This window comes from Rana temporaria, chromosome 5 (assembly GCF_905171775.1).
Source record: "Rana temporaria chromosome 5, aRanTem1.1, whole genome shotgun sequence".
NCBI lineage: Eukaryota > Metazoa > Chordata > Amphibia > Anura > Ranidae > Rana > Rana temporaria.
The window spans coordinates 117951795-117976959 of record NC_053493.1 but is presented as its reverse complement, the minus strand read 5'-3'; the positions used below and the strand labels follow the sequence as shown (position 1 = coordinate 117976959).

The window sequence follows — 25165 nt, the reverse complement described above, 5'->3', positions numbered from 1 at the left end:
TGATGCCTTATAGAGAAGCTCAGATGATCAACATTTGAGCCACAGGATTCTCCTCATATGGACAGGCATTCCATCCAGCTGAATGGAATCCTACAAGGCACGGACCAAGAAACTCAAAGCTCCTGAAAACTACTCCAGGTATTGTCCTCAGGATCCGATTCTCTGGACTAGAGCATACGTTTTTCCTGAACCTTGACTGCATAGCAGATTTCCACCTGCAAAGCATTGCAACAGTGATCAGAGCAATGTCAAGCTCCTGCACACTTCTCCAGCTTCTTACCCATACATGAGTAAGAGCTTTCAGTTAGAAAGCTGAAGAGTCAATGGACTACAAGTGTGCTGAATACTGCACCCATAGTCCATCGAGAACTACAAGTCTGTCTGCACGGTGGCCGATAGAACTTGTAGTATATTCATTCACAGATCTGCGACAGTGGCGGTGAGGACGAGGAAACTCTGCATGCCGTCACAGGTAGGGGGATCTTGGGGGATGGGAGGCAGGTGCCTACTTAATTTTTAGGAACACGTTACATCTGTATTTAGGAGAAAACATGTTTTTAAGTCTTTAGACAGGCTCAAACCTCTTATCCATAGCATCATTAAACCTGGAACTAGATCCATCGGGATCGTGAGAGCATTCTTCAGGTATGCAACAGCCTAATCCATGGCTGGGGAACTTTTTTTTAAAACTCTTTCATGGGGTACTGCTGAGTAAACCGCTTTAGGTGAAAAAACATCTTCTACAGATGAGCTCAATCAGCATATATCACCCTTCTCAAATGAGGATGCACAGAAAGAGATTTGGGGTGGTAAGCCAGACGCCAGGACTGAAACCCAGTGACCATAGGAAAATTGAATTTTAAATTTGTTCTGACTGCACCCGCCAAATTAAAAAGACAAAACAAAAAAAAAACGTATGGTTCTCTATGCCAGAGAGAGGCCAGAACCCTCAGCCTCTTCCTGTTGAGACTCATCCAAAGAAGAGAGATCTTCATCACGAATCTTGTCCTCCTCATCAAAATCACGTTCTTCACCTGTCACTTTATCCTCCCACAGGTGGGGTGGAGAAAAGGGGAAACCATTTGTGTTTGCACCACAGGTGTTTTAAACCAGGAAAAAAAAAACTGAAAGCTAGTCACACAGCCCAGAAAGTACAGCTGTTTGAGGTTTCCTGTACTGTCAACAGTGCGAGATATGGACACCTATGATTATATGAAAGCTGTCAATTTACAAGCAAAATTATTGTTTGGATGTTAATTCTTATGCAACTTTGAGAAATAATGCAGATCATGAAGTTTCACCAATGACAATGAATATTAAGCTTAAAAAACTGGAGTCTGCAAGTGCAACTTACCAATCCTCCATGTAATTCATAAAGAAATGATGCTGCCTTTCATTGTTGACGCTGCAGTAACAGATCTCTGTAAAATTCAGGAAGCGCTCCCCTCGTTTGTCTTCCTTTTTCTGCATTAAATATTGGTATTTGTTCAACAAAATAAATAGTTCAATTTCAAAGCAAACTTTTACAATGGTTGCCATTGTTGATATTGCCTTCAGAAAAGGCCAACTGCTTGGCTTATCCAACGGCTTTATTTTATTGTTAGTGTACAAAATTACATAATAATCAGTGAGCTTTGGCATCAACTCTCAGGAATCCAAACCTTCATACTCTCATTTTGCTTTCGGAATCGCATGCGCTCAGCGATACCTACACATTTCCTCAGTTTCCATCCAGGGTGAACATGGAAACAATAAACCCAGTGTGCCCTTGTATGGACTTTACTACTATGAAGACAATGATAGCCCTGCCTCCTCTGACACCTGGGTGGCCTATTGTCAGTTAGAGCAGGGGTCTCCAACCCCCGGTCCGCGGCCCACTACCGGGCCGCAGCCCGTTTACTGGTGGGCCGCGAAGCCTGCGGTGCGGCGGTGGCAGGCGAGCAGAGAGATCGCCGCCATCACCGCACTTCTGCCCACACAGCCCCGCCGCACTTCCGTCCACACAGTCCCGCCGCTGTTAGGGGTGAAGCAGGCGAGCAGAGAGATGACATCTCCCACTGCTCGCCCGCATCACCGCTGTTCCGCCCAAACAGCCCGGCCAACGTACCAAGGGGGGGGCGAGGGTGCATTCTGCACTGGATGCCGTACATTAGGGGGGATGACAGCACAGCGCCCCCTGCCCTCCGTGAGTGAAGCCAGGCGACAGGCAGCAGTGCTCGGCGCTGTGAGATCCAGGGCAGGGAGAGAGGTGAGCTGTGGCAGGGGGGATCAGTATGTGCGCTATCACATTACACCGCAGAGCGGGGGGAGAGACAGTGTGCAGAGCTGGAGAGGGTGGGTGGGCAATGTGCAGGAGTCCAGAGCTGGTGGTGGGGGGGAATGTGCAGGGATCCCAGGCTGGGGGGGGGGGGGGGCATGTGACAATCTGCATCTGGAGGCATGCGACTGTGGCAATCTGCATCTGGAGGCATGCGACTGTGGCAATCTGCATCTGGAGGCATGCGCCTGGTCCAATCTGCATCTGGAGGCATGTGGCAATATGGTGACAGGCACTGTGGCAAGCTGCATCTGATGGCAGATTCTGCATTATGGTGCGTTTAACTATTTAATTTTATATTACAATATAAAAATAAAAATAATGTGCTTCAATCATCCTGACACCATATTAACCATGGTGTTGTTATGATTGAAGTGCTAACACCAGCCATTTCCTGACAAATTGGCCGCGAAAAACCGCATCGTCTGCCCGCATCATCGGGCCTTGGCACAATTTTCATCCACAATGCCGGTCCCCGGTACCAAAAAGGTTGGGGACCACTGAGTTAGAGGATCTGGGAGAGGCAGGGCTAAGCACCAAGTGAAAGTGTGCGTTTGCAAATTGAAGCGTTCCAGTGCACTCCGGATGGAAAATGAGAAGTTATGTAGGACCCAGACTGTGCATGAACCAAGATGCTGCAGTAAATTGAAATGCTCTGAATGCAGCGTCACTTACAGAATTATTGTTCCTAACATGCAGGGTAAACATAAATGGTATTAGATTTGCAGCATATGTCTTTAGAACAAAATCTGCATTTACACTACATATTAGGCAGATAAAATTAAAGTGACATACCGGAAGCAAGACCATCACAAGCTGAGGAGAGGTTTCCACAGAGCCATCCGCAGCTGCATACACCACTGCAAAGACGTATGTGCTGATCCATAGAACATCCAGCACTAAAGATACAAACACATAGTAAGTATTGAACATCTAAAGAACTAGACTGTTTACACAATACACCACATACAACCTCAATTTGAAAAAAGTCAGAAAGCTGTGTAAAATCTACATGAAAAAACAGAATGCAATGATCTGCAATTCTCATAAACCCATATTTTATCCACAAAAGAAAAAAAAAAATAGAAGACTTATCAAAAGGTTTAAAGGGGTTGTAAACCCTCGTGTTTTTTCACCTTAATTCATCCTATGCCTGATCCTCCTCTTCTGGGGTTCCCCAGCGGTGCTCCTGTCTTATCTTTTTGAGTGCCCCCACTTTCCCTGGGAGCACTCGTGTGGGCACGCTGCCAAGACCGCTCCCCCCCCCCCCCCCCCCGTGTCACTAGCTTTGATTGAAAGCAGTGGGAGGCAATGGCTTTTGTTGCCATCAAGCCAGCCAATGAGGACAAGAGACAGCGGCTGGAGCTGCTCTGCTCGTCCCCATCGCTGGAGCGATCAGATTCAGGCAAGTAAAAGGGGGGTTTACAACCCCTTTAACATTGGGTAAAAAAATAGATCAGCTTAATATATATATAAAAGTGCGTTTGCGATTCTTTTGGGGCACTAACTTTGTATTGACACCTTCAGCAGATCGCAAACACAGTACAATTGCAATGCAGTGCATTTCCCGCACTCAGACTCAATGGGCTTGAATCGCACCAAAAAAGTGCAGGCAACCTTTTTGAAGCCGCTCTCCAACCGTATTGCATGGCTGTCTTGTACCATGCAATCCAGTGCTGGCAAACCACACTGCATTTTCGATCCTTTTGGGGCGCCAATAACTTTGTATTGACACCCGCAACATATTGTGAACACAGTGCGATTACAATGCAGTGTAGTAAACACGCAGGGATGGCTGCATTTCCTGCACAGTATATGTGTGAACCTAGACTACTTCCTAATGCTTGGCATTTCTGTTCTGCCGTGAGGGAATGCACCATAACATCAATAACAGAGCAGAATCATTTATACCTTTAACTGGATTATCCGAATCATAAAAGGAAGGACAGGGAATAACTTTCTTCTCCTGGAGATTCTGAAAGAGAACATTACTTCAATTAGCACAGAATGAAAAGACAGAAGAAGCAAATAAACAAACAAGGAAATAATCAAAGCTTGACATCTCAACAGGGTAAGTCGCCTACAAACTATAATAAACTTCCTTCGGAAAATGGATAATAAAATTATAAAATATTATAAAAATTAATAAAAACAAAAAGTCAGCAAAAACAATATATTTAAGCCAAAAAAAAAGCAACCACAAAAATTAGTCATATAGGAATAGTCCAATACTATAGACGTTTATTAAATGCCAATAGATGTATACAGGCGGTCCCCTACTTACAAACGGAGGGAGACAACAGGAAGAGAGTACCGTTATCCACTATGGCCAGCGGCCTGTACTTCTGAATAAACTGCAAGGGTGCTGATGAGCTCTCCCATAGTTAATTTACAAGCACTACTGCTTTCAAGCCAACAGACAGTATGCAGGTACTAGCAGAAAGCTGCTTGTCTGCAGAAGCCTAACACTGCACCCCTTATCATGGGTACAATGCTTTCCAAAAGGTTAGTAATATTAGTTGGTTGAGGTTAAAAGGGGAAATTTTTTGAGCCAGCAGATATCCTTTTAATTCTCTTTACATTTGGGAATTATGTCACACACAGTAAACCCATCTCTCCTCCATCACTTTTGGGGAAAAGTCAAAGACTGCAGAACAGGAAAGCAGGTAGGACAATAGATCACTGGTTTACATTTAACCCATACATTTTAGCCTATATTGTAAAGGGTTTACCAAATTTAGGCTACACTGCACAGAGTTTAGGCCTACAGGTTCTACTGATTAAAGAGAAAGTAAACCCTAGTAAAAAAAAAAAAAAACCCTGCAAGACAAAAAGGCATAATGAGCTAGTATGCATAGCATACTAGCTCATTATAGATTACTTACCACAGATCGAAGCCCGCGCAGTGGTCCCGGTCTCCCCCTCCAACATGTCTTCCCGGAGTTACTTCCGGGTATCGCGGCTCCAGCACTGTGTATGGAGATTGTGCACGGGACTTGCCGATAATGGCGTGTAGACTGGAGCAACGGCACATAGGTGCCATTGCTTCAGTTTGCCCCAGTGCCCCAGATATCCCCTGCACATGCAGGGGACAGGGGATATCTCCTAAACCATGCAGGTTTAACCACTTACCCCCCGGACCATATTGCTGCCCAAAGACCAGAGTACTTTTTGCGATTCGGGACTGCGTCGCTTTAACAGACAATTGCGCGGTCGTGCGACGTGGCTCCCAAACAAAATTGGCGTCCTTTTTTTCCCACAAATAGAGCTTTCTTTTGGTGGTATTTGATCACCTCTGCGTTTTTTATTTTTTGCGCTATAAACAAAAATAGAACGACAATTTTGAAAAAAATGAATATTTTTTACTTTTTGCTGTAATAAATATCCCCCAAAAATATATAAAAAAACATTTTTTTTCCTCAGTTTGGGCCGATACGTATTCTTCTACATATTTTTCGTAAAAAAAAAAAATCGCAATAAGCGTTTATTGATTGGTTTGCGCAAAAGTTATATCGTTTACAAAATAGGGGGTATTTTTATGGCATTTTTATTAATATTTTTTTTACTAGTAATGGCGGCGATCAGCGATTTTTTTTTCGGTATTGCGACATTATGGCGGACACTTCGGACATTTTTGACACATTTTTGGGACCATTGGCATTTTTATAGCGATCAGTGCTATAAAAATGCATTAGATTACTATAAAAATGCCACTGGCAGTGAAGGGGTCAACACTAGGGGGCGGGGAAGGGGTTAAGTATGCCTGGGTGTGTTCTTACTGTGGGGGGGGGGGGGTGGCCTCACTAGGGGAAACACTGATCTTCTGTTCATACATTGTATGAACAGAAAATCAGCATTTCCCCTGCTGACAGGAACGAGAGCTGTGTGTTTACACACACAGCTCCCGTTCTCCGCTCTGTACCGAGCGATCGCGTGTGCCCGGCGGCGATCGCGCCCGCCGGGCACACGCACGGGAGTCGGGGGCGAGCGGGCGGCGCGCGTGCGCCCCTAGTGGCGGCTAAAAGGCAGGACGTCATATTACGTGCTCTCGCCTAGGAGAGCCACCTTGTGGACGTATTATGACGGTGCGGCGACGGCAAGTGGTTAAAGGGGTTATAAAGGTTTGTTTTTTATTTTCTAAATAGGTTCCTTTAAGCTAGTGCATTGTTGGTTCACTTACCTTTTCCTTAGATTTCCCTTCTAAATGTTTTTTTTCTTTGTTTTCTTTGTCTGAATTTCTCACTTCCTGTTCCTCCTCAGTAAGCTGTTCGAAATGACTTTCCACCGCTCGAATGTTAGTGGAAAGCTTATGCCGCGTACACACGATCATTTTTCGGCATTAAAAAGAAAACGTTGTTTTTCAGCATGTCCAAAAAACAACGTTTTTCCAACTTCATCATTAAAAACGACATTGCCCACACACCCTCGTTTTTTAAAAATGATGAACAAAGCGCGGTGAAGTACAACACGTACGACGCCACTCTGAATGGGAAGTTCTATTCGCCTTTGGGCTGCTTTTAGCTGATTCCGTGTTAATAAAAGAAGATTCACGCTTTTTTGTCGGTTACAGCGTGATGAATGTGCTTACTCCATTATGAACGGTAGTTTTACCAGAACGAGCACTCCCATTTCATAAATGGCTTCTGAGCATGCGCGGGTTTAAAACGTTGTTTTAGCCCACACACGATCATTTTTTACAACCCGAAAAACGACGTTAAAAAATGCAGCATGCTCGAAAAAAAAAAAACACGATCATTTTAAATGAAGTTTAAAAAAAAAAAAAAAAAAAATGTCATGCCGAAAAATGATCGTGTGTACACGGCATTACTGAGAAGAAACAGGAAGTGAGAAATTCAAACAAAGGAAAAAAACATTTAGAAGGGAAATGGAAGGAAAAGGTAAGTGAACCAACAATGCACTAGCTTAACCACTTCAATACTAGCCCATAGACATATGACGTCCACAGATGGGATCGCCCATCCTGGGTGGACGTCATGTGACGTCCTGGGCTTTGCGGGGGGGATATCTGAATGATGCCTGCAGCTAGAGCCATCATTCAGGTATCATTCTTTAGTGCCGGCGATCCTGCGCACCATAAGAACGATCATAGCGGCGGTTCCACCGCTTGATCGTTCTTATAGGCGGCGGGAGGGGACATCCCCCCCTCCCGCCGCCATCCGGTGCTTCTCCGGGCTCTCCCGTGCCATCGGGAGCCCAGAGAAAGAATCGTCTGGCGTAGGCAGGAAGCATAGAGATAACTAGTGACCAGATGGTCACCAGTCATCTCTATGACCGTCGGAGGCCCGGGCGCGGGCGCGATGTGATGACGCCTGGGTCCCCTTAAAGCGGGGGGGGGTTCACCCTATCGACGGGAAAAAAAAAAAAAAAATTTCTTTTACCTTAAAATCAGGCATTGTAGCGCGAGCTACAGTATGCCTGTCCCGAATTTTTTACCCCCGTACTCACCTTGTAGTCGTCCATCGAAGATACCGGGGAATGGGCGTGCCTATGGAGACGGAGGATGATTGACGGCCGGCTCTGGCGCGTCACGCTTCTCCGGAAATAGCCGAAATAGGCTTGGTCTTCACGACGCGTGCGCATAGCCTGTGCGCAGGCGCCGTGAAGAGCCGAGACCTACTCCGGCTGTCTTCGGGGAGAGTGACGTGCCAGGGCCGGCCGTCAATCATCCTCCCTCTCCATAGGCACGCCCATTCCCCGCGGGAGCCGAAATCTACGATGGACGACTACAAGGTGAGTACGGGGGTTAAAAAAATCGGGACAGGCATACTGTAGCTCGCGCTACAATGCCTGTCTCGATGGTAAAATGTGTCGGGGGGGGGTGAACTACCGCTTTAAGTAAACAAAGCCGTGATTGCGGCTAGTGAGCAACAGTAATCATGAGATCGGTGAATTTTTTTTCACTGATCTCATGCTTTCCAGCCTGGAGGAGAGATGCAAGGTCTTTTTGACCCCGCATCTCTCCATAAAGAGGACCTGTCAAACACATTTCCTATTACAAGGGATGTTTACATTCCTTGTAATAAGAATAAAAAAAAAAAGTGTAACAAAATAAAAAAAATAAAATAAAAAAATGCCCCTGCACCCGGTAGCTCGCGCGCAGAAGCGAACGCACACGCAAGTCCCGCCAACATATGTAAACGCCGTTTAAACCACATATGTGAGGTATTGCCGCGTGCGTTAGAGTGGCAGCAACAATTCTAGCACTAGATCTCCTCTGTAAATTTAACCTCTTGACCACCGCCCCATGTCAAAAAGACGTCCTCTTTTTAAAGTTGAATATCTCGATAACGGCAGCAGCTGCTGCCACAACCGAGATATTCATCTTTTCAGGGGGCGGTGGTGTACACGATAACGGCGGTCTCCGCGGCGGATTTGCCGCGAGATCGCCGTTATCGGTGGCGGGAGAGGGCCCCCCCCCCCTCCCGCCGCTCTCCCGCGCCCTCCGCCGCTTACCGGAGCCGTCGGTAGCGGCGGAGGGGATCGGATGTGTCCGGCAGCTGAGCGGGGACGGGACTGAAGGAGAAATCTCCTTCACCCGTCCTCATAGCTCTGCTGGGCGGAAGTGACGTCAAAACGTCAGTCCCGCCCAGCCTCTTAAAGAAACATTTTTTTTTTTGTCATTTGAAAAAATGACATTTTTTTTTTTTTATTTTTTTTTTTGCATTTAAGTCTGATTATGAGATCTGAGGTCTTTTTGACCCCAGATCTCATATTTAAGAGGACCTGTCATGCTTTTTACTATTACAAGGGATGTTTACATTCCTTGTAATAGGAATAAAAGTGATCAATTTTTTTTTTTTTTATTTCAGTGTAAAAAATTATAAAAACGAAATAAAAATAAATAAGAAAACCAAAAAAAAATGTTTTAAAGCGCCCCGTCCCGACGAGCTCGCGCGCAGAAGCAAACGCATACGCGAGTAGCGCCCGCATATGAAAACGGCATTCAAACCACACAAGTGAGGTATCGCCGCGATCGTTAGAGTGAGAGCAATAATTCTAGCCCTAGACCTACTCTGCAACTCAAAAAATTCAACCTGTAGAATTTTTTAAACGTCGCCTATCGAGATTTTTAAGGGTAAAAGTTTGACGCCATTCCACGAGCGGGCGCAATTTTTAAGCGTGACATGTTGGGTATCATTTTACTCTGCGTAACATTATCTTTCACAATGTATAAAAAAATTGGGCAAAATGTATTGTTGTCTTATTTTTTAATTCAAAAAAGTGATTTTTATCCAAAAAAAGTGCGCTTGTAAGACCGCTGCGCAAATACGGTGTGACAAAAAGTATTGCAATGACTGCCATTTTATTCCCTAGGATGTCTGCTAAAAAAAAATATATAATGTTTGGGGGTTCTGATTAATTTTCTAGCAAAAAAATTGTGATTTTCACATGAAGGAGAGAAGTGCCAGAATTAACCCGGTGGGCAAGTGGTTAAACTGGTAATCTGTAAAAAAAATTCAAAGCGTTGCCTATGGAGATTTTTAAGTACCGAAGTTTGGCGCCATTCCATGAGTGTGCGCAATTTTAAAGCGTGGCATGTTAGGTATCTATTTACTCGGTGTAACATAATCTTTCATATTTTACAAAGAAATTGGGCAAACTTTACTGTTTTGTTATTTTTTTAATTCATAAAAAAAAAAATTCCCCAAAAAAAGGCGTTTGAAAAATGATTGCGCAAATACCGTGCAAGATAAAACGTTGCAATGACTGTCGTTTTATTCCCTAGGGTGTCTGCTAAATAAACATATATATGTTTGGGGGTTCTGTGCAATTTTCTAGCAAAAGAATGAGGATTTGTACATGTAGGAGAGAAGTGCCAGAATAGGCCCAGTATTGGAGGTGTGTATAAAAGCCCGGTATTGAAGTGGTTAAAGGAACCAATTTAGAAAAGGAAATGTAACGGAATTACCGGTTTATAAATACGAGCAAAACTGCTAAAATCTCAAAGCAAACTTACTTTATTATGAGGGACAAGCCACACTTACCGGGAGGTACTGCACAACTGTGCCATTCTGTTTGCCGACAGCCAGCTGCTTTCCTTTGGGGCTCCAACACACTATAAACAAAAATATCAAATTAAATATCAAATTCTATACATAAAACAAGTGGAAAGTCAGATTTTTGGTGTTTCTTCTGCCATAGTCACAGGCACCCGATTAGTTTTTATCTTTACTTTTGACAAATAAGCCTGAACATCGAAACATAATGACTTGCAGACACTGTTTAGCTCAGTCACTTAAAGGCCAACTCTTTGATACTTTATTCTGTTTGAGATAAAGTGCACCAAAAAAAAAAAAAAGAAGAGAATCACACTCACTAAATGTGTTTCACCCCAATGGGCTTGCTCACAAGGATAGAATAGTTCCTAAAATGAGCCAACTACATATTTGACATCATCTTATATCTTTATGTTGGATTGCAATAAGCATATATTGATTGGTTTGTGCAAAAGTTATAGAGTCTACTAAATAGGGGGTAGATTTATGGACTTATTTATTTTTTTATGTTTTTACTGGTAATGGCGGCAAACTGAAATTTTTAGTGGAACTGCAGCGGACAAATTTGACCCTTTTTGGGGACCAGTGACATTATTACAGTAATTGGTGCTAAAAAAAAAAAAAAATGCAATGATCAATGTATAAATGACACTGGCAAGGAAGGGGTTAACACTAGGGGGCAATCAAGAGGTTAACTGTGTTCCAACTGTGTGAGGGATGGGCTCAATTATACAACACAGAGATCGCTATTCCCGATTAATAGGGACAGCAGATGACAATGTTGTCCCCTGTCAGAATGGGGATCTGCCTTGTTTGCAAGGTGCGTGTCCAAACTATCTATTGCATGAAGCGACGTACAGGTACGTCTTTTTGTGTAATAGAGCTGACCTGCCGCAGTATATGTACTGTGGCTGGTCGGCAAGTGGTTAAATAACCAAGAGGCGGGGCCACCAGATGACTTAACTGGGTGACCAGTCCACTGTAACATCATTAACTGAGAAGGCACTGGCTAATTATGTCACAGGGTGGGGAGGGGCATCTAGTGACGTTGCCGGGTGGCCCCACCCCATAGCTATTTAAGAACTGTCAGATGGTAGAGCTGCCAGACGACGAGAGCCAGCGACGCATTTGGACCTGTTTTTTTGCCCTTCTTTCGGGTCAACGGTAGTGTTCATCATGATTGATGCTGGATCTACACCAGGGGACATTATTCGTTTGTTTTTTTAATAAAGGAACTGTCAAAAATGTTACAAATGTACCCCATACTCATTCACATAGGGGTGGGGAAGAGCCAGGATCTGGAGCCCCTTTTGTTAAAGGGAGCTTCAAGATCCCAATAAGCCCCCCCACAGACACCCACAACCACCAGCCAGGCAGTGCTCAGAAAACGCACAGGACTCAGCACCAGTAAGGGGTGTGAAATGCATCAGTTGATTCATCCACTGTCCTTGACTGCTGTATGGACTGATTTTAATTAATAAATATTTTTTTTACTGGAGTGAGAGATTTCCTCTATTGCATGAGCCTTAGAATGGAGGTGGGGGTAGATTTAAGAATAGTTAGTGTTTGACTGAACTTCCACTTTAACAGTTATACGGTTAACCATTAAAGGGTCCAATCAGATTTTTCCAAAGAATCCCCAATAGCATAGGAGGTAGGATTATTTTTTTTGGCAAACAGATACAAACTGCTTAGGCAGAAATAATTTTATTACAAACTATAATACAAAGATTAGCGTGCACAGAAAAACGTGCCAACTTTTATATGGGCATTTAAAAGTATCAAAGTTTTGCGTGACAGTTTGTTAAATAGTGGTACGCTGTCCGTCCACACATGCAACGGTCCACTCAATCTTGTAGTGCTGCTCTTAGCTGTTCACCCCTCCTCGCTATAGCAGTTAGCCCACTGCGGTAATGAAATACATTTAGAACAACTTCTAACTTAAAATATTGCCATGTGATTATTTTGGTGCACACCATTAGAGACTCATAGAAACTGTAGCATTTCACTTAAGTGATTTGGCGCCACGACACATTGAACACTGTAATTTGGCTCATCAAAAATGCACCAATGTTTGTATAAAAAATAAAACACACTTCCCTTTGTTAGACTCCATGCACACTGGCTTAAAAAAAAAAAAAAAACGCTGCTTTTACAGGAGCTTTGTGTTCTGCCAGTAGAAGCAGCTTAGTGTTATCCTATGTGTCTATGCGCATTAGGACAATTACAGGCATATTTTGAGCTCAATGTTTGGAGGCAAGAAAAGAAAAAAGAAAAAACCTTCTGGTTTGCGCTTTTGATTGGCAGAAAAAAAAAACAAAAAAAAAAAAAAACACAAAACTCTGCTAAACTCCGTACAAAACTTTTTTCAAGGGAACTGCCATCTTTTTTTAATGCCCAGTGTGCATGGAGCCTTTAGGAGTAAAATGTTTAGAAACAAAAATATTCACTTTAATTGTACAAAAAAAAAAAAAAAAAAAAAAAAGATACTCACCTGAGGTAACCCCAGTAGCTACGGGCAGGCTGGCATACAGACTTACAGTATCTGTGACCTGTAGCACGGAGATGCTCCCATCACTTAGACAGACAGCCACATTAGAAGCTACTGGGTTCCATTTAAGGTCTGAAACAAAACTGCCAGCATCTTGCAAAAGTCTTTGAGATGCAAAGGCCTGTTTAGGTTGCCTGGCCTATGAGAGAGAGAGAGAGAGAGACACACAGAATTCAGTAAGACACTGACAGTTTAGGTTTTTATTTTTTTTAAAAACACTACTATATATCTGTGCTTTTTAATGCAAATCTTCCCTAAAGGCCTTTATTCTACTAAAAGTTGAGGATTAATTTAAAGGATACGTTCACCTTTCGTAAAAAAAATTAAATACACTACTACTACTACTACTACTACTACTACTACTACTACTACTACTAATAATAATAATAATAATAATAATAAATGCACATCTTTTTTTTTTATTTTTTTTTATGCAAAAACTTTTTTTTTTTATTAGGAACCTGTAAAGCAATGTACTCATGATCAGCAGATCACAGATGCAAACTTGGGTTCCTGCCAACTTTCAGTGTAGCTGTCTGCCCATAACTTGTACAGGCAGGGAGTTACTGAATGACAGGAAGCATCAATGAACTACCTAGAACGCTCATCAGCACCCTGGTAGTTCATTGAGAACTGTAAGCCATCAGCCACAATGGTTGGCAATAGCTGTAGTTCCCCCAATATAGTAATCTGTTAATGAATGACGTGGCCGGGGGTGCGGGGAGAAGATCCCCGGTCCGCTGGCACAATTAGAAGGGTTATCTCGTGCATGCGCCCTTAGTTCGAGAATTAAGCTCTGAAGGGACGGCGTGGGATGCTGTCTCTTCAGAGTGCATGCGACGGTGACGTCCCTGGCAGCATCCCTTGCGAATATCTCCTAAAGCTGAGGAGATATTCACTGTACCTACAGGTAAGCCTTGTTATAGACTTACCTGTAGGTACAAGATAAAAAGTGGAGTTTACCTCCACTTCAAAGTCATCAGTGTCCTCCCTGACCAAAAGTAAAGTGCAGGATGGGGCAGAGCTTGACTGCTTAAGGTAAATTAAATGTAAAGGTTTGAATTTTTTTGAAGGTTTGAAAAATGGTGCCCTGATCCTCCTCTTCTAGGGTGCACCACCAGGTGCTCTTCCCCTTCATTGCATGCACCCACAGAGAGCCGCTTTCCCTAGGGGAACCTGTGAAAGCGCGCTCCCGAGTCCCGCTGCTGTGTTCATTGGTAAAGAGAGCGGGACTTAGCCCTGCACCCGCATCTCTGGATTTGAGTGACAGCAGCGTGAGCCAATGGCTCCTGCTGCCATCAACCTATCCAATGAGGACAGAGACAGCCGCTGGGCTCGTGCACATCGCTGGAATGGATGGGCTCAGGTAAGAAAAAGGGGGGCTCTGGGGGGCAGCTGCTGCAAAGAGATTTTTCACCTTAATGCATAGATTGCATTAAGGTTAAAAACCTTCAGACTTTACAATCCCGTCAAGATTTTCTTAATAGAGAGCCAGGCTCTGGGGCACTCAAGCAGCTACAAATGTACATGTGGAAAAATATTTAAACAAACAATGTTCGATAAACTACCTCCGATGAATATTAATTAGGGTTTTTAAGAAGCAACGCTGCTGATGACTGGAAGTGGATAGAGTGTGGATCTTGTACGTAGAAGTAGGGGAGGGCGCCACCCTGACAACTTTCATTTCCTGGTGGCAGCTGGATGAGCTTAAAGGTTTATTTCTTATACTGTAGATCAGGCACGTCCAAAGTCCGGCCCGTGTTCCGGTTTCGAATGTCCCGCCTGGTAATTTGGACTTGTATATCTTTTGTGGCACTAACGATTCCCCGAGCGCCAGGGGATACAAAAGATATACATGCTGGCTCTTCCTTTGAGGGAACAGGGAGGAGGCGGGATGAGTGCCATTCATACAGGTGAATTTCATGTTTGCACAGCGGCCTCTCTAATTGGAAGTCCCGTCTCCTGTGCTGCCATTGGATGACTGTTCTGTCCATCATAGGAGGCGGGACCTATGTTGGCGCTCATCCTGCCCCCTCCCTGTCCTATCCGAGGTTGCAGATGGGCATCAATCAGGCTGCACTGATGACAATGGTGAGTCTGCATTCCTGGCAATGGGGGTGCTGCATTCATGGCAACGGTGGGGCTGCAGATGGGCACCGACCATTATTTTGCTTTAAAGTTCCTTATTTAAAATGTAATTTTTTTCCTGAAACTTCCCTCTGAAAGAGATGGTGTGTTTTATACGCCGATAAATACAGCATAGCCAAATAACATAAGTTCACCTCTTCACCACACACAGCCACAAAAGGCAAGATAATTCTTATAGGGCAGTGTATTAGTGCTCGGACAAACACACTTAGACCACATTTTAATGGTTCAAAGAATTTTGGGCAAAATGGTCGGCCCTCACACATGTTCACCTCAGCAAATCAGGCCCTCTTTCAAAAAAGTTTAGACACCCCTGCTGTAGATCAATCAAGTTTAAAACTCAGCCTGGATGGCAACCATGGATCCTTCGATAGATACAGTTGAGAAGTGAGCGTAGTCACCCCAGGACATAAAGTGTGTTACTGGCAGGGTCACCAGGTGAAAAAAAAAGGGAAAAGCCTGAAAAATGAAAACTAAGACAGCCACCAAGTCAAAGGACTGATAAGCTGTAACATATGACATTTTTCTTTTTTAAGTTTAGATATGCATTAGGCAACAAATGTTTTCTTTATGCCAGTACTGTTAAAACAGAACAAATCTGTAAAATAATTTCTGTACTATAGGAATACTAATAATTGAAAAAAAAAAATCTGAAAAGTCTGATCGAAAAATACCTTGTTCAGTAGTGTACGAGTATCATAGAAGGAGATTATACAGCCATTGTCATTGGAGGACATGCAGACAGACAGAGTGAGGTTGTCAGAACTCAAGGCCACATGATGCACTGGATATTTTGTTGGCACATCAATCCCAGGTGGACTGGCAGCTGCAGAAAGGAGGCAAAAAAATTAAATAATCAGTCTGTGATGTTTAACCACTTGCTTACTGGGCACATATACCCCCCTCCTGCCCAGGTGAAATTTCAGCTTTCGGCACTGCGTCGCTTTAACTAACAATTGCGCGGTCGTGCGACGTGGCTCCCAAACAAAATTGACGTCCTTTTTTTCCCACAAGTAGAGCTTTCTTTTGGTGGTATTTGATCGCCTGTGCGGTTTTTATTTTTTGCGCTATAAACAAAAAAGTGCGACAATTTTGAAAAAAATACAATATTTTTTACTTCTTGCTATAATAAATATCCCAATTTAAAAAAAAAAAAAAAAAAAAAACTCATTTTTTTTCTCAGTTTAGGCCAATACGTATTCTTCTACATATTTTTGGTAAAAAAAAAAAAAAAAAAATCGCAATAAGCGACTGGTTTGCGCAAAAGTTATAGCGCTTACAAAATAGGGGACAGAATTATTATTATTTTTTTTTTTACTAGAAATGGCGGCGATCTGTGATTTTTATTGGGACTGCGACGTTATGGCGGACACATTTTTGGCGCCATTCACATTTATACTGCGATCAGTGCTATAACTATGCACTAATTACAGTATAAATGTGACTGGCATTGAAGGGGTTAACACTAGGGGGTGAGGAAGGGGTTAAATATGTTTCCTATAAAGTGTTCTAACTGTAGGTGGAGGGGGGGGGGGGTGACTGGAGGGGTGACCGATCTGTGTCCCTATGTACAAGAGACACAGATCGGTCTCCTCTCCAGAGACAGCACCGCTGTCTCTGTGTAAAACGGCAATGAGAGATGATCTCATATGTTTACATATGAGATCATCTCTCATTGGCCGCACAGATCGCATCACAAACGGCCACTCTGATTGGCCGTTCGCGGCGATCCGTAATTGGCTGTGTCCAAGGGACACGGGCAACACAGATTTTCCCCGTTGCGCGCTCTGGAGCGCGCGCGGGGACCGCCCAAAGGGGCGGACGTCAATTGACGTCCACTTGGATTTTGGGATGCGCGCTGTAGCCGTCAATTGACTATAGCGCGGGTCCCAAGTAGTTAATACAACTAGGACTCACTTAGCAACATCCTGTGAGTACCTAGCAACGTCCTGGGAGTATTCCAGTCAGGTTTCATAATGTATGTAAATGGCCTTATTCAACTTCAGTCAGAGCTGAATAGTTTGTTTCTTTATCTATAGATGCCCCTTATCTGCATAGGCAGTTTTGTGGTAAAGGTAAACTATGCCTTTACGTATTAGGGGGGGGGGGGCTGTATACTGAAGGTTTTTTACCTTCATGCATAAAGGTAAAACAACCTTCAGCCTTTAGAACCACCTTAACTATAAAGTGATGAGCCTATGGGAAAATATGGGTACTGTAGTCCTTTGCCATTTTACAAGCAGGCAATTATTAAGCCTTGTAATATTTGGTATTTGTTTACTCTATGCAAACTCATCTTTTATAATTTAGCCAAAAACCGATTACTACATTGCGTTAGTAATAAAAAAATTATTTGAGTGTATTTTTCACTGAAAATTTAATATGACAAACCGTAACACAATTAACATGTGACATAAAAATAAATAGGTAAAAAAAAGACACCATTTTATTCTACAGGGTCTCTGCTTTCAGAAAATATATGTTTTGGGGGTGTACGTAATCATTGGGCCTAAAATTTGCATTCAACTGTGTGCAGCAGCGAAAGCGTTAAACAGTATTTCATGTTCAAAATAAAGAGGCAAGAACCTCCTACCTAGTCTCCTTTTCATCCTCACTACTGATAGCCAAGGGCATTCTGCTTCAAACGCCTGCCAAATGGCTGGTTTACCAGCACTGATGAGGGGCTTTGAGGTTATCTGTGCTAGGACAACGCTGCCTGGCTTTCTTGAGGGGACAACCTTTTTTTCCTCATAGTACGTTGTGTTGTGCAATATCATTTTGGACTTGGATACCTACTGAAAAGCAACAAAGAGTAGCCACACATCTCTAAACAGTGGCAGCCTCTAAGACTGCATTAACACCTGAGCGTAGCGTTTTGCTGCGTTTTTTACCGCGATTTTCCGCGACAAAACACAGCGTTTTTTACCGCAATTTTTTACAGGTCTAGGGTCACCAATGTAAAACGCCCAAATTCGAGCGACAAAAAAGGGTCCAGAACTTGTTTGGGCGTCAGGCGTTCAGCGTCAGGCGTTTTGTAGTGGAGATGTGAACCATCTCCATAGAGAATAATGTATTTTTTCCCCCTCTAGCGTTTTGGGGCGTCGCGCTTCAGGCGACAAAACGCTCAGGTGTGAATGCAGCCTAAGGGCTTGGTCAGTGCTGCTGAAGGAACTCACTGGCAGGGGTGCCAAGCAGATCACTCATGTTGTACAGCAGCAATAGTGGACGTGTTATCCATCAGTAAAATAAAAACCCTTTCTTGAAATGTCCATAGACATGAGATGATTGGCAATCATTTCCCAATCTGACCAGTTCTAGAGGAATTGGGAAACTCTTATGGGTTTAGTTCAGGCTCATTAACTGCTTGCCAACCAGCCGCCGCAGTTATACGGCGGCAGGTCGGCTCTGCTGGGCGAGAGCATGTAGCTATACGTCACCTCGCCCAGCAGCCAATGGTGGCACGCGCGCGCCACCGGAGGCAGGCACGCTCACCCCTGACTCCTGTGTGCGTGCCCGGCTGGCGCGATCGCCGCCAGGCACCCGCGCTCGCTCGTTACAGAGTGGGGACCAGGAGCTGTGTGTGTAAACACACAGCTCCCAGTCCTGTCAGGGGAGAAATGCCTGACCGTCTGTTCATGCAATGTATGAACAGCGATCACGAAAAGAAAGGAGGGCGCACCGACCTTGTGCATTACCACTTAAAATTTATTAAAAAACACAATAAAAAGCAATAGTCCTACTCACAAGACAATCAAGAGTAAGCGCTTTTCAGACAGCTGGACTGGACCTCGCGGCACCTGCCAGTGGAACATCTGACATCTGAACGGCTGACGCGTTTCTGGGGCGTACCCCCTTCTTCAAAGTCTAGATAGTCCGTGATACCGGTATCAAGGTCGGTGCGCCCTCCTTTCTTTTCATTTTAGCCATATGAACACCCTTTGTTCTGTGGATGGCTGCAAGACTTCTGATTTTGCCGTTAGACCACACTGCTGTACCCGGTTTGGCGAAACACCAGAGCGCAGGAGGTTTTGTGTTCTTGAACAGCGATCAGTCATTTCCCCTAGTGAGTCCTACAGTTAGAACACACCCAGGGAACATACTTAACCCCTTCCCCCGCCCCCTAGTGTTAACCCCTTCCCTGCCAGTGGCATTTTTATAGTAATCCAATGCATTTTTATAGCACTGGTCCCAAAAAGGTGTCAAAAGTGTCCGAAGTGTCCGCCATAATGTGGCAGTACCAAAAAAAAAAAAAAACGCTGATCGCCGCCATTACTAGTAAAAATAAAAATATTAAAAATAACATAAAACTACCGCCTATTTTCTAAACGCTATAACTTTTGCGCAAACCAATCAATAAACGCTTATTGCGATTTTTTTTTACGAAAAATATGTAGAAGAATACGTATCGGCCTAAACTGAGGAAAAAAAAATGTTTTTTTAATATATATTTTTGGGGGATATTTATTATAGCATAAAGTAAAAAATATTTTTTTTTTTTTAAATTGTCGCTCTATTTTTGTTTATAGCGCAAAAACGAAAAACCGCAGAGGTGATCAAATACCACCAAAAGAAAGCTCCATTTGTAGGGGGGGAAAAAAAAAAAGGATGCCAATTTTGTTTGGGAGCCACGTTGCGCGACCGCGCAATTGTCAGTTAAAGCGACGCAGTGCCGAATCCCAAAAAGTGCTCTGGTCTTTGACCAGCAATATGGTCCGGGGGTTAAGTGGTTAAACAAATTTGAACTGGTTTATGACACAGCAGCACAAATTGGGCATATAGTGCCAAATGAGCAGTCCGAATCCAGATGTCCATTTTCTAGACTTTTACAGAATGAAGCTGATCTCTGATAGAAGGTGACTATCCACCTTTGTTTTTTTCCACATTCATGAAAGACTCTGATGTTAGTAAAATAACTAAACCTACCAATGCTGTTTGGGTCCACTCCAGTTTTTATAGGAATCAGAACATCGCTGGTAGAGAAAATCTTCAGACCAAAAGGACTGCCAATAAACAGGGCCCCATACTTGTTGGATATGGCCAAGAGAGCGGAGCGATCTTTGGGAAGGTCTTGTGGAGGTTCGAAGATACGCAACTTTGTCAACTGTCTGAACACGAAATCCTGTTAAATAAGCAAAACATCTCTGTAAGCAGCAGGTCTGGTAGGATGTCACCAAACGAATAACAGTTCCTGCATTTGTAAGATGCCATACGTAGTGTATGGTCAGCTTAACTCCTCAGCACCAGTGACAAGTCAGGCCACCTTCAACCATGACTGAGTAAACGGGTACTGATAGCATGAAAATATAACACAAGGTGCCAGAGCATATCCAATTACCTATACCATGGTAGCTCCCCACATAGCACCAGCGTTTGAGTATGGAAAGAATGCGACTCCTTCTACAATATAGCACCGAGGGCTCATTTACACTTCCTTAGACTTTCACACATATTAAAGCGCTTATCGCTTCAGCATGCATTTTTTGATGCCTTCAGTGGTGCATTTTGAAGCTTGGCAAATGCCTTGTGTCTGTCGATTTTCTATTTAGGGCCCAGAATACCCGCAGCTCATACGCTCCCTCGTTCAGCAGATCCCCAGCTCATACGCTCCCTCGTTCAGCAGATCCCCAGCTCATACGCTCCCTCGTTCAGCAGATCCCCAGCTTATCGGCACCCTCGTTCAGCAGATCCCCAGCTTATCGGCACCCTCGTTCAGCAGATCCCCAGCTCATACGCTCCCTCCTTCAGCAGATCCCCAGCTCATACGCTCCCTCGTTCAGCAGATCCCCAGCTCATACGCTCCCTCGTTCAGCAGATCCCCAGCTTATCGGCACTCTCGTTCAGCAGATCCCCAGCTCATACGCTCCCTCGTTCAGCAGATCCCCAGCTCATACGCTCCCTCGTTCAGCAGATCCCCAGCTCATACGCTCCCTCGTTCAGCAGATCCCCAGCTCATACGCTCCCTCGTTCAGCAGATCCCCAGCTCATACGCTCCCTCGTTCAGCAGATCCCCAGCTCATAGGCTCCCTCGTTCAGCAGATCCCCAGCTCATACGCTCCCTCGTTCAGCAGATCCCCAGCTCATAGGCTCCCTCGTTCAGCAGATCCCCAGCTCATAGGCTCCCTCGTTCAGCAGATCCCCAGCTCATAGGCTCCCTCGTTCAGCAGATCCCCAGCTCATAGGCTCCCTCGTTCAGCAGATCCCCAGCTCATAGGCTCCCTCGTTCAGCAGATCCCCAGCTCATACGCTCCCTCGTTCAGCAGATCCCCAGCTCATACGCTCCCTCGTTCAGCAGATCCCCAGCTCATACGCTCCCTCGTTCAGCAGATCCCCAGCTCATACGCTCCCTCGTTCAGCAGATCCCCAGCTCATACGCTCCCTCGTTCAGCAGATCCCCAGCTCATACGCTCCCTCGTTCAGCAGATCCCCAGCCACATGTGACATTTGCTAGATTCTCCTGCTCTGGTCCCTCAGCTCTGCTGATTCTCTGCTGCTCAGTCCTCTCTCTGATCCCCGATCACCTTCTACTATAGCGTTCCCATGTTGCACACATGTGCCGTCTGCTAGTTGCTCTTCTCCAGTCCGGACCCCAATCACCTTACTGCTGCTCCACACCAGATGTGACGTCTACACCAGACACTTTCCAGAATATATACACATGAACTGGAAGTGACTGTAGATAACATCTTTTAGGTTTGCTTGTTGGTTTCCTAGTGTATCTTGGGATATCTCATATCTGCAATACCTCCAAAACAAAGAGAAGCTAACGCTGAAGAAAAGCCCCTCATAAGCTTCAGTATTGCAGTAAGCGAGCGTTGTCATAGACTTCAATGGAGGCTTTGAAGCACCAAGAAAGCGACATGGGGTATACACAACGTGTGAACAGGACTGTAAGGTAACCATCTTATTTAGTGGCAGGTTGCTTTGATTGGCATTCAGAGTGCTTTAAGAAAAGAGTGTTCAAAGTAAACAAGCCCTTAGGTACGGATCTGATTGACTGATAAAGAATGGGAGGATCTGATCACATCTATGAATTATTACTATGAAGTGGCTCCTCCATCTTTTCATCAGGATGACTGTGCTGGGTCTGGGTGGAAGATCTGATCAGAGGGAAGTAGAGGGATGGATCATCAAAAAATCTGTTCCAACTTCTGATTAGACAGAAACTCTATTGAAAATACAATCAGATATAAAACTACACCGTGTACGGCTGCCATACCATGTCCTGTTGTCACCTACAAAACGAAGAATACTCTACAAATGTCATTCTGCCAGCTGTGCTAGGAAGAATACTCCTCACATGTCCTTCTGTCAGCAAGAGGGAGATGCTTCTCCCAGAATTTCTAACTACAAGCTGTGCCAACGAGTGTACTCCCAGCATCCCTGGCACCAGCTTTGGTAATGAGAGTACTCCCAGCACCAGCTATGGTAATGAGAGTACGCCCAGCATCCCTGGCACCAGCTATGGTAATGAGAGTACGCCCAGCATCCCTGGCACCAGCTATGGTAATGAGAGTACGCCCAGCATCCCTGGCACCAGCTATGGTAATGAGAGTACTCCCAGCATCCCTGCCACCAGCTGTGGTGAGTACACTCCTCCCAGCATCCCTGGCACAAGCTATGGTGGGTACACTCCTCCCAGCATCCCTGGCACAAGCTATGGTGGGTACACTCCTCCCAGCATCCCTGGCACAAGCTGTGGTGGGTACACTCCTCCCAGCATCCCTGGCACAAGCTGTGGTAATGACAGTACTCCCAACAGCCCTGCCACCAGCTATGGTATGGTGTATCTCTGGCACCATCTGTGGTGGGTAAAGTCCTCCTAGCATGCCCTAGCACTATCTGCTGTGGGTACAGTCCTCCCAGCATCCCTGGCACCAGGCATGGCAATGAGAAGTACTCCCAACAGCCCTGCCACCAGGTATGGTGCATCCCTGGCACCAGCTATGGTGGGTACAGGCCTCCCAACATGCCCTGGCACTGTGGTGGGTACAGTCCTCCCAGCATCCCTGGCACCAGGTATGGCAATGAGAAGTACTCCCAATATCCCTGTCACCAGCTTTGGTATGGTGCATTCCTGGCACCAGCTATAGTGGGTACAGTCCTCCCAGCAACCCTGGCACCAGCTATGGTGGGTACAGGCCTCCCAACATGCCCTGGCACTGTGGTGGGTACAGTCCTCCCAGCATCCCTGGCACCAGGTATGGCAATGAGAAGTACTCCCAATATCCCTGTCACCAGCTATGGTATGGTCCATCCCTGGCACCAGCTGTGGTGGGTACAGACCTCCCAGCATGCCCTAGCACCAGCTGTTGTGGGTACAGTCCTCCCAGCATGCCCTGAGGTGGGTACAGTCCTCCCAGCATGCCCTGGCACTATCTGTGGTGGCTACAGTCCTCCCAGCATACCTGCCACCAGCTATAGTAATGAGTACTCCCGGCATTCCCTGACACCAGCTGTTGTAAAATGAAGTACTTCCAACAGCCCTGCCACCAGCTATGGTATGGTGCATTCCTGGCACCAGCTGTGGGTACAGTCCTCTCAGCATGTCCTAGCACCAGCTGTAGTGGGTACAGTCCTCCCTGTAAACCCTGGCACCACCTATGGTGGCTACAGTCCTCCCAGCATGCCTTAGCACCAGCTGTGGTGGGTACAGTCCTCCCAGCATGCCTGACACCAGCTGTGGTGGCTACAGTCCTCCCAGCATGCCTTAGCACCAGCTGTGGTGGCTACAGTCCTCCCAGCATCCCTGACACCAGCTGTGGTGGCTACAGTCCTCCCAGCATGCCTTAGCACCAGCTGTGGTGGGTACAGTCCTCCCAGCATCCCTGACACCAGCTGTGGTAATGAGAAGTACTTCCAACAGCCCTGCCACCAGCTATGGCATGGTGCATTCCTGGCACCAGCTGTGGTGGGTACAGTCCTCTCAGAATGTCCTAGCACCAGCTGCGGTGGGTACAGTCCTCCCAGCATGCCCTGGCACCAGCTATGGTGGGTGCAATCCTCCCATCATGCCCGACACCATCTGTGATGGGTGCAGTGCTCTTAGCATCCCTGGCACCAGTTGTGGTGGGTACAGTCCTCTCAGCATGACCTGGCACCAGATATGGTGGGTACAGACCTCCCAGCATGCCCTGGCACCAGCTATGGTGGGTGCAGTGCTCTCAGCATCCCTGGCACCTGCTGTGGTGGGTGCAGCCCTCCCAGCATGCCCTAAGACCAGCTGCGGTGGGTACAGCCCTCCCAGCATGCCCTAGGACCAGCTGCGGTGTGTACAGTCCTCCCAGCATGCCCTAGGACCAGCTGTGGTGGGTACAGTCCTCCCAGCATGCCCTAGGACCAGCTGTGGTGGGTACAGTCCTCCCAGCATGCCCTGCCACTGTGGTGGGTACAGTCCTCCCAGCATGCCTGGCACTGTGGTGGGTACAGCCCTCCCAGCATGCCTGGCACCAGCTGTGGTAATAAGAAGTACTCCCAACTACCCTGCCATCAGCTATGGTATGGTGCAACCCTGGTACTTTCTGTGGTGCGTACAGTCCTCCCAGCATGCCAGGCACTATCTGTGGTGCGTACAGTCCTCCCAGCATGCCCTGGCACTGTGGTGGGTAAAGTCCTCCCATCATGCCTGGCACTGGTCAAGTCACCCACCGATCCCCTCCCCCGCACTCACCTTTGTGTCCCTCTCAGGGGGGGCATCAGTATCTTCCTCCATGTGGCCGTATATCTCACACAGGCCTCACACAGCGGATCCCCTCACAGCTCTTCCGTGAACTTTCTTTCACCACAGCAGTCGTACGTAGAAGCTTCGCGCTCATCAATGAAATGAAAAGATGACACTTTCCGTGTACAGTGCGGCCATCTTTGTTTAGGGCAATCTCCTTTCTGTCACCCCCGGGTCGCACATGTGCAGTGTCAGGCCAGCCAGGTGTCCTTCCGGAAAAGTTCCCCCGGCGGATAAGGACCCCCCTGTACTGCGCAAGCGTGGCGCTTGCACAGTACCAACCCTTGGTGAGGAGGGCATATCGGTGCGGAATAGACGCCGGAGAAGTAGCGGTGCGATGATGGAAACACGGATGACTATGAAAAAAGAACGGGGGCGTATTATTCGTCTTCTAAATAGGGCAAAAATCATAT

General features: G+C 45.7%; 1 protein-coding gene across 2 annotated transcripts in view; it reads right to left on the bottom strand.

Moving 5' to 3' along the window:
• NUP214 (nucleoporin 214) overlaps positions 1 to 24965 on the bottom strand; it is a 140011-nt gene extending 115046 nt beyond the window's left edge. The window contains exons 1-8 of one of the 2 annotated variants that reach the window (XM_040353063.1): positions 24702 to 24965; positions 19958 to 20153; positions 15709 to 15860; positions 12830 to 13025; positions 10324 to 10394; positions 4229 to 4292; positions 3113 to 3216; positions 1355 to 1464 (exon numbers count right to left, since the gene is read on the bottom strand). In XM_040353063.1, the coding sequence (XP_040208997.1) occupies positions 1355 to 1464; positions 3113 to 3216; positions 4229 to 4292; positions 10324 to 10394; positions 12830 to 13025; positions 15709 to 15860; positions 19958 to 20153; positions 24702 to 24743 (935 nt within the window). In that variant the 5' untranslated portion in view covers positions 24744 to 24965. The remainder of the gene's footprint in view (positions 1 to 1354; positions 1465 to 3112; positions 3217 to 4228; positions 4293 to 10323; positions 10395 to 12829; positions 13026 to 15708; positions 15861 to 19957; positions 20154 to 24701) is intronic. The other variant, XM_040353064.1, reaches the window with a different exon arrangement.
• Between the last annotated feature and the right edge of the window lie 200 nt (positions 24966 to 25165).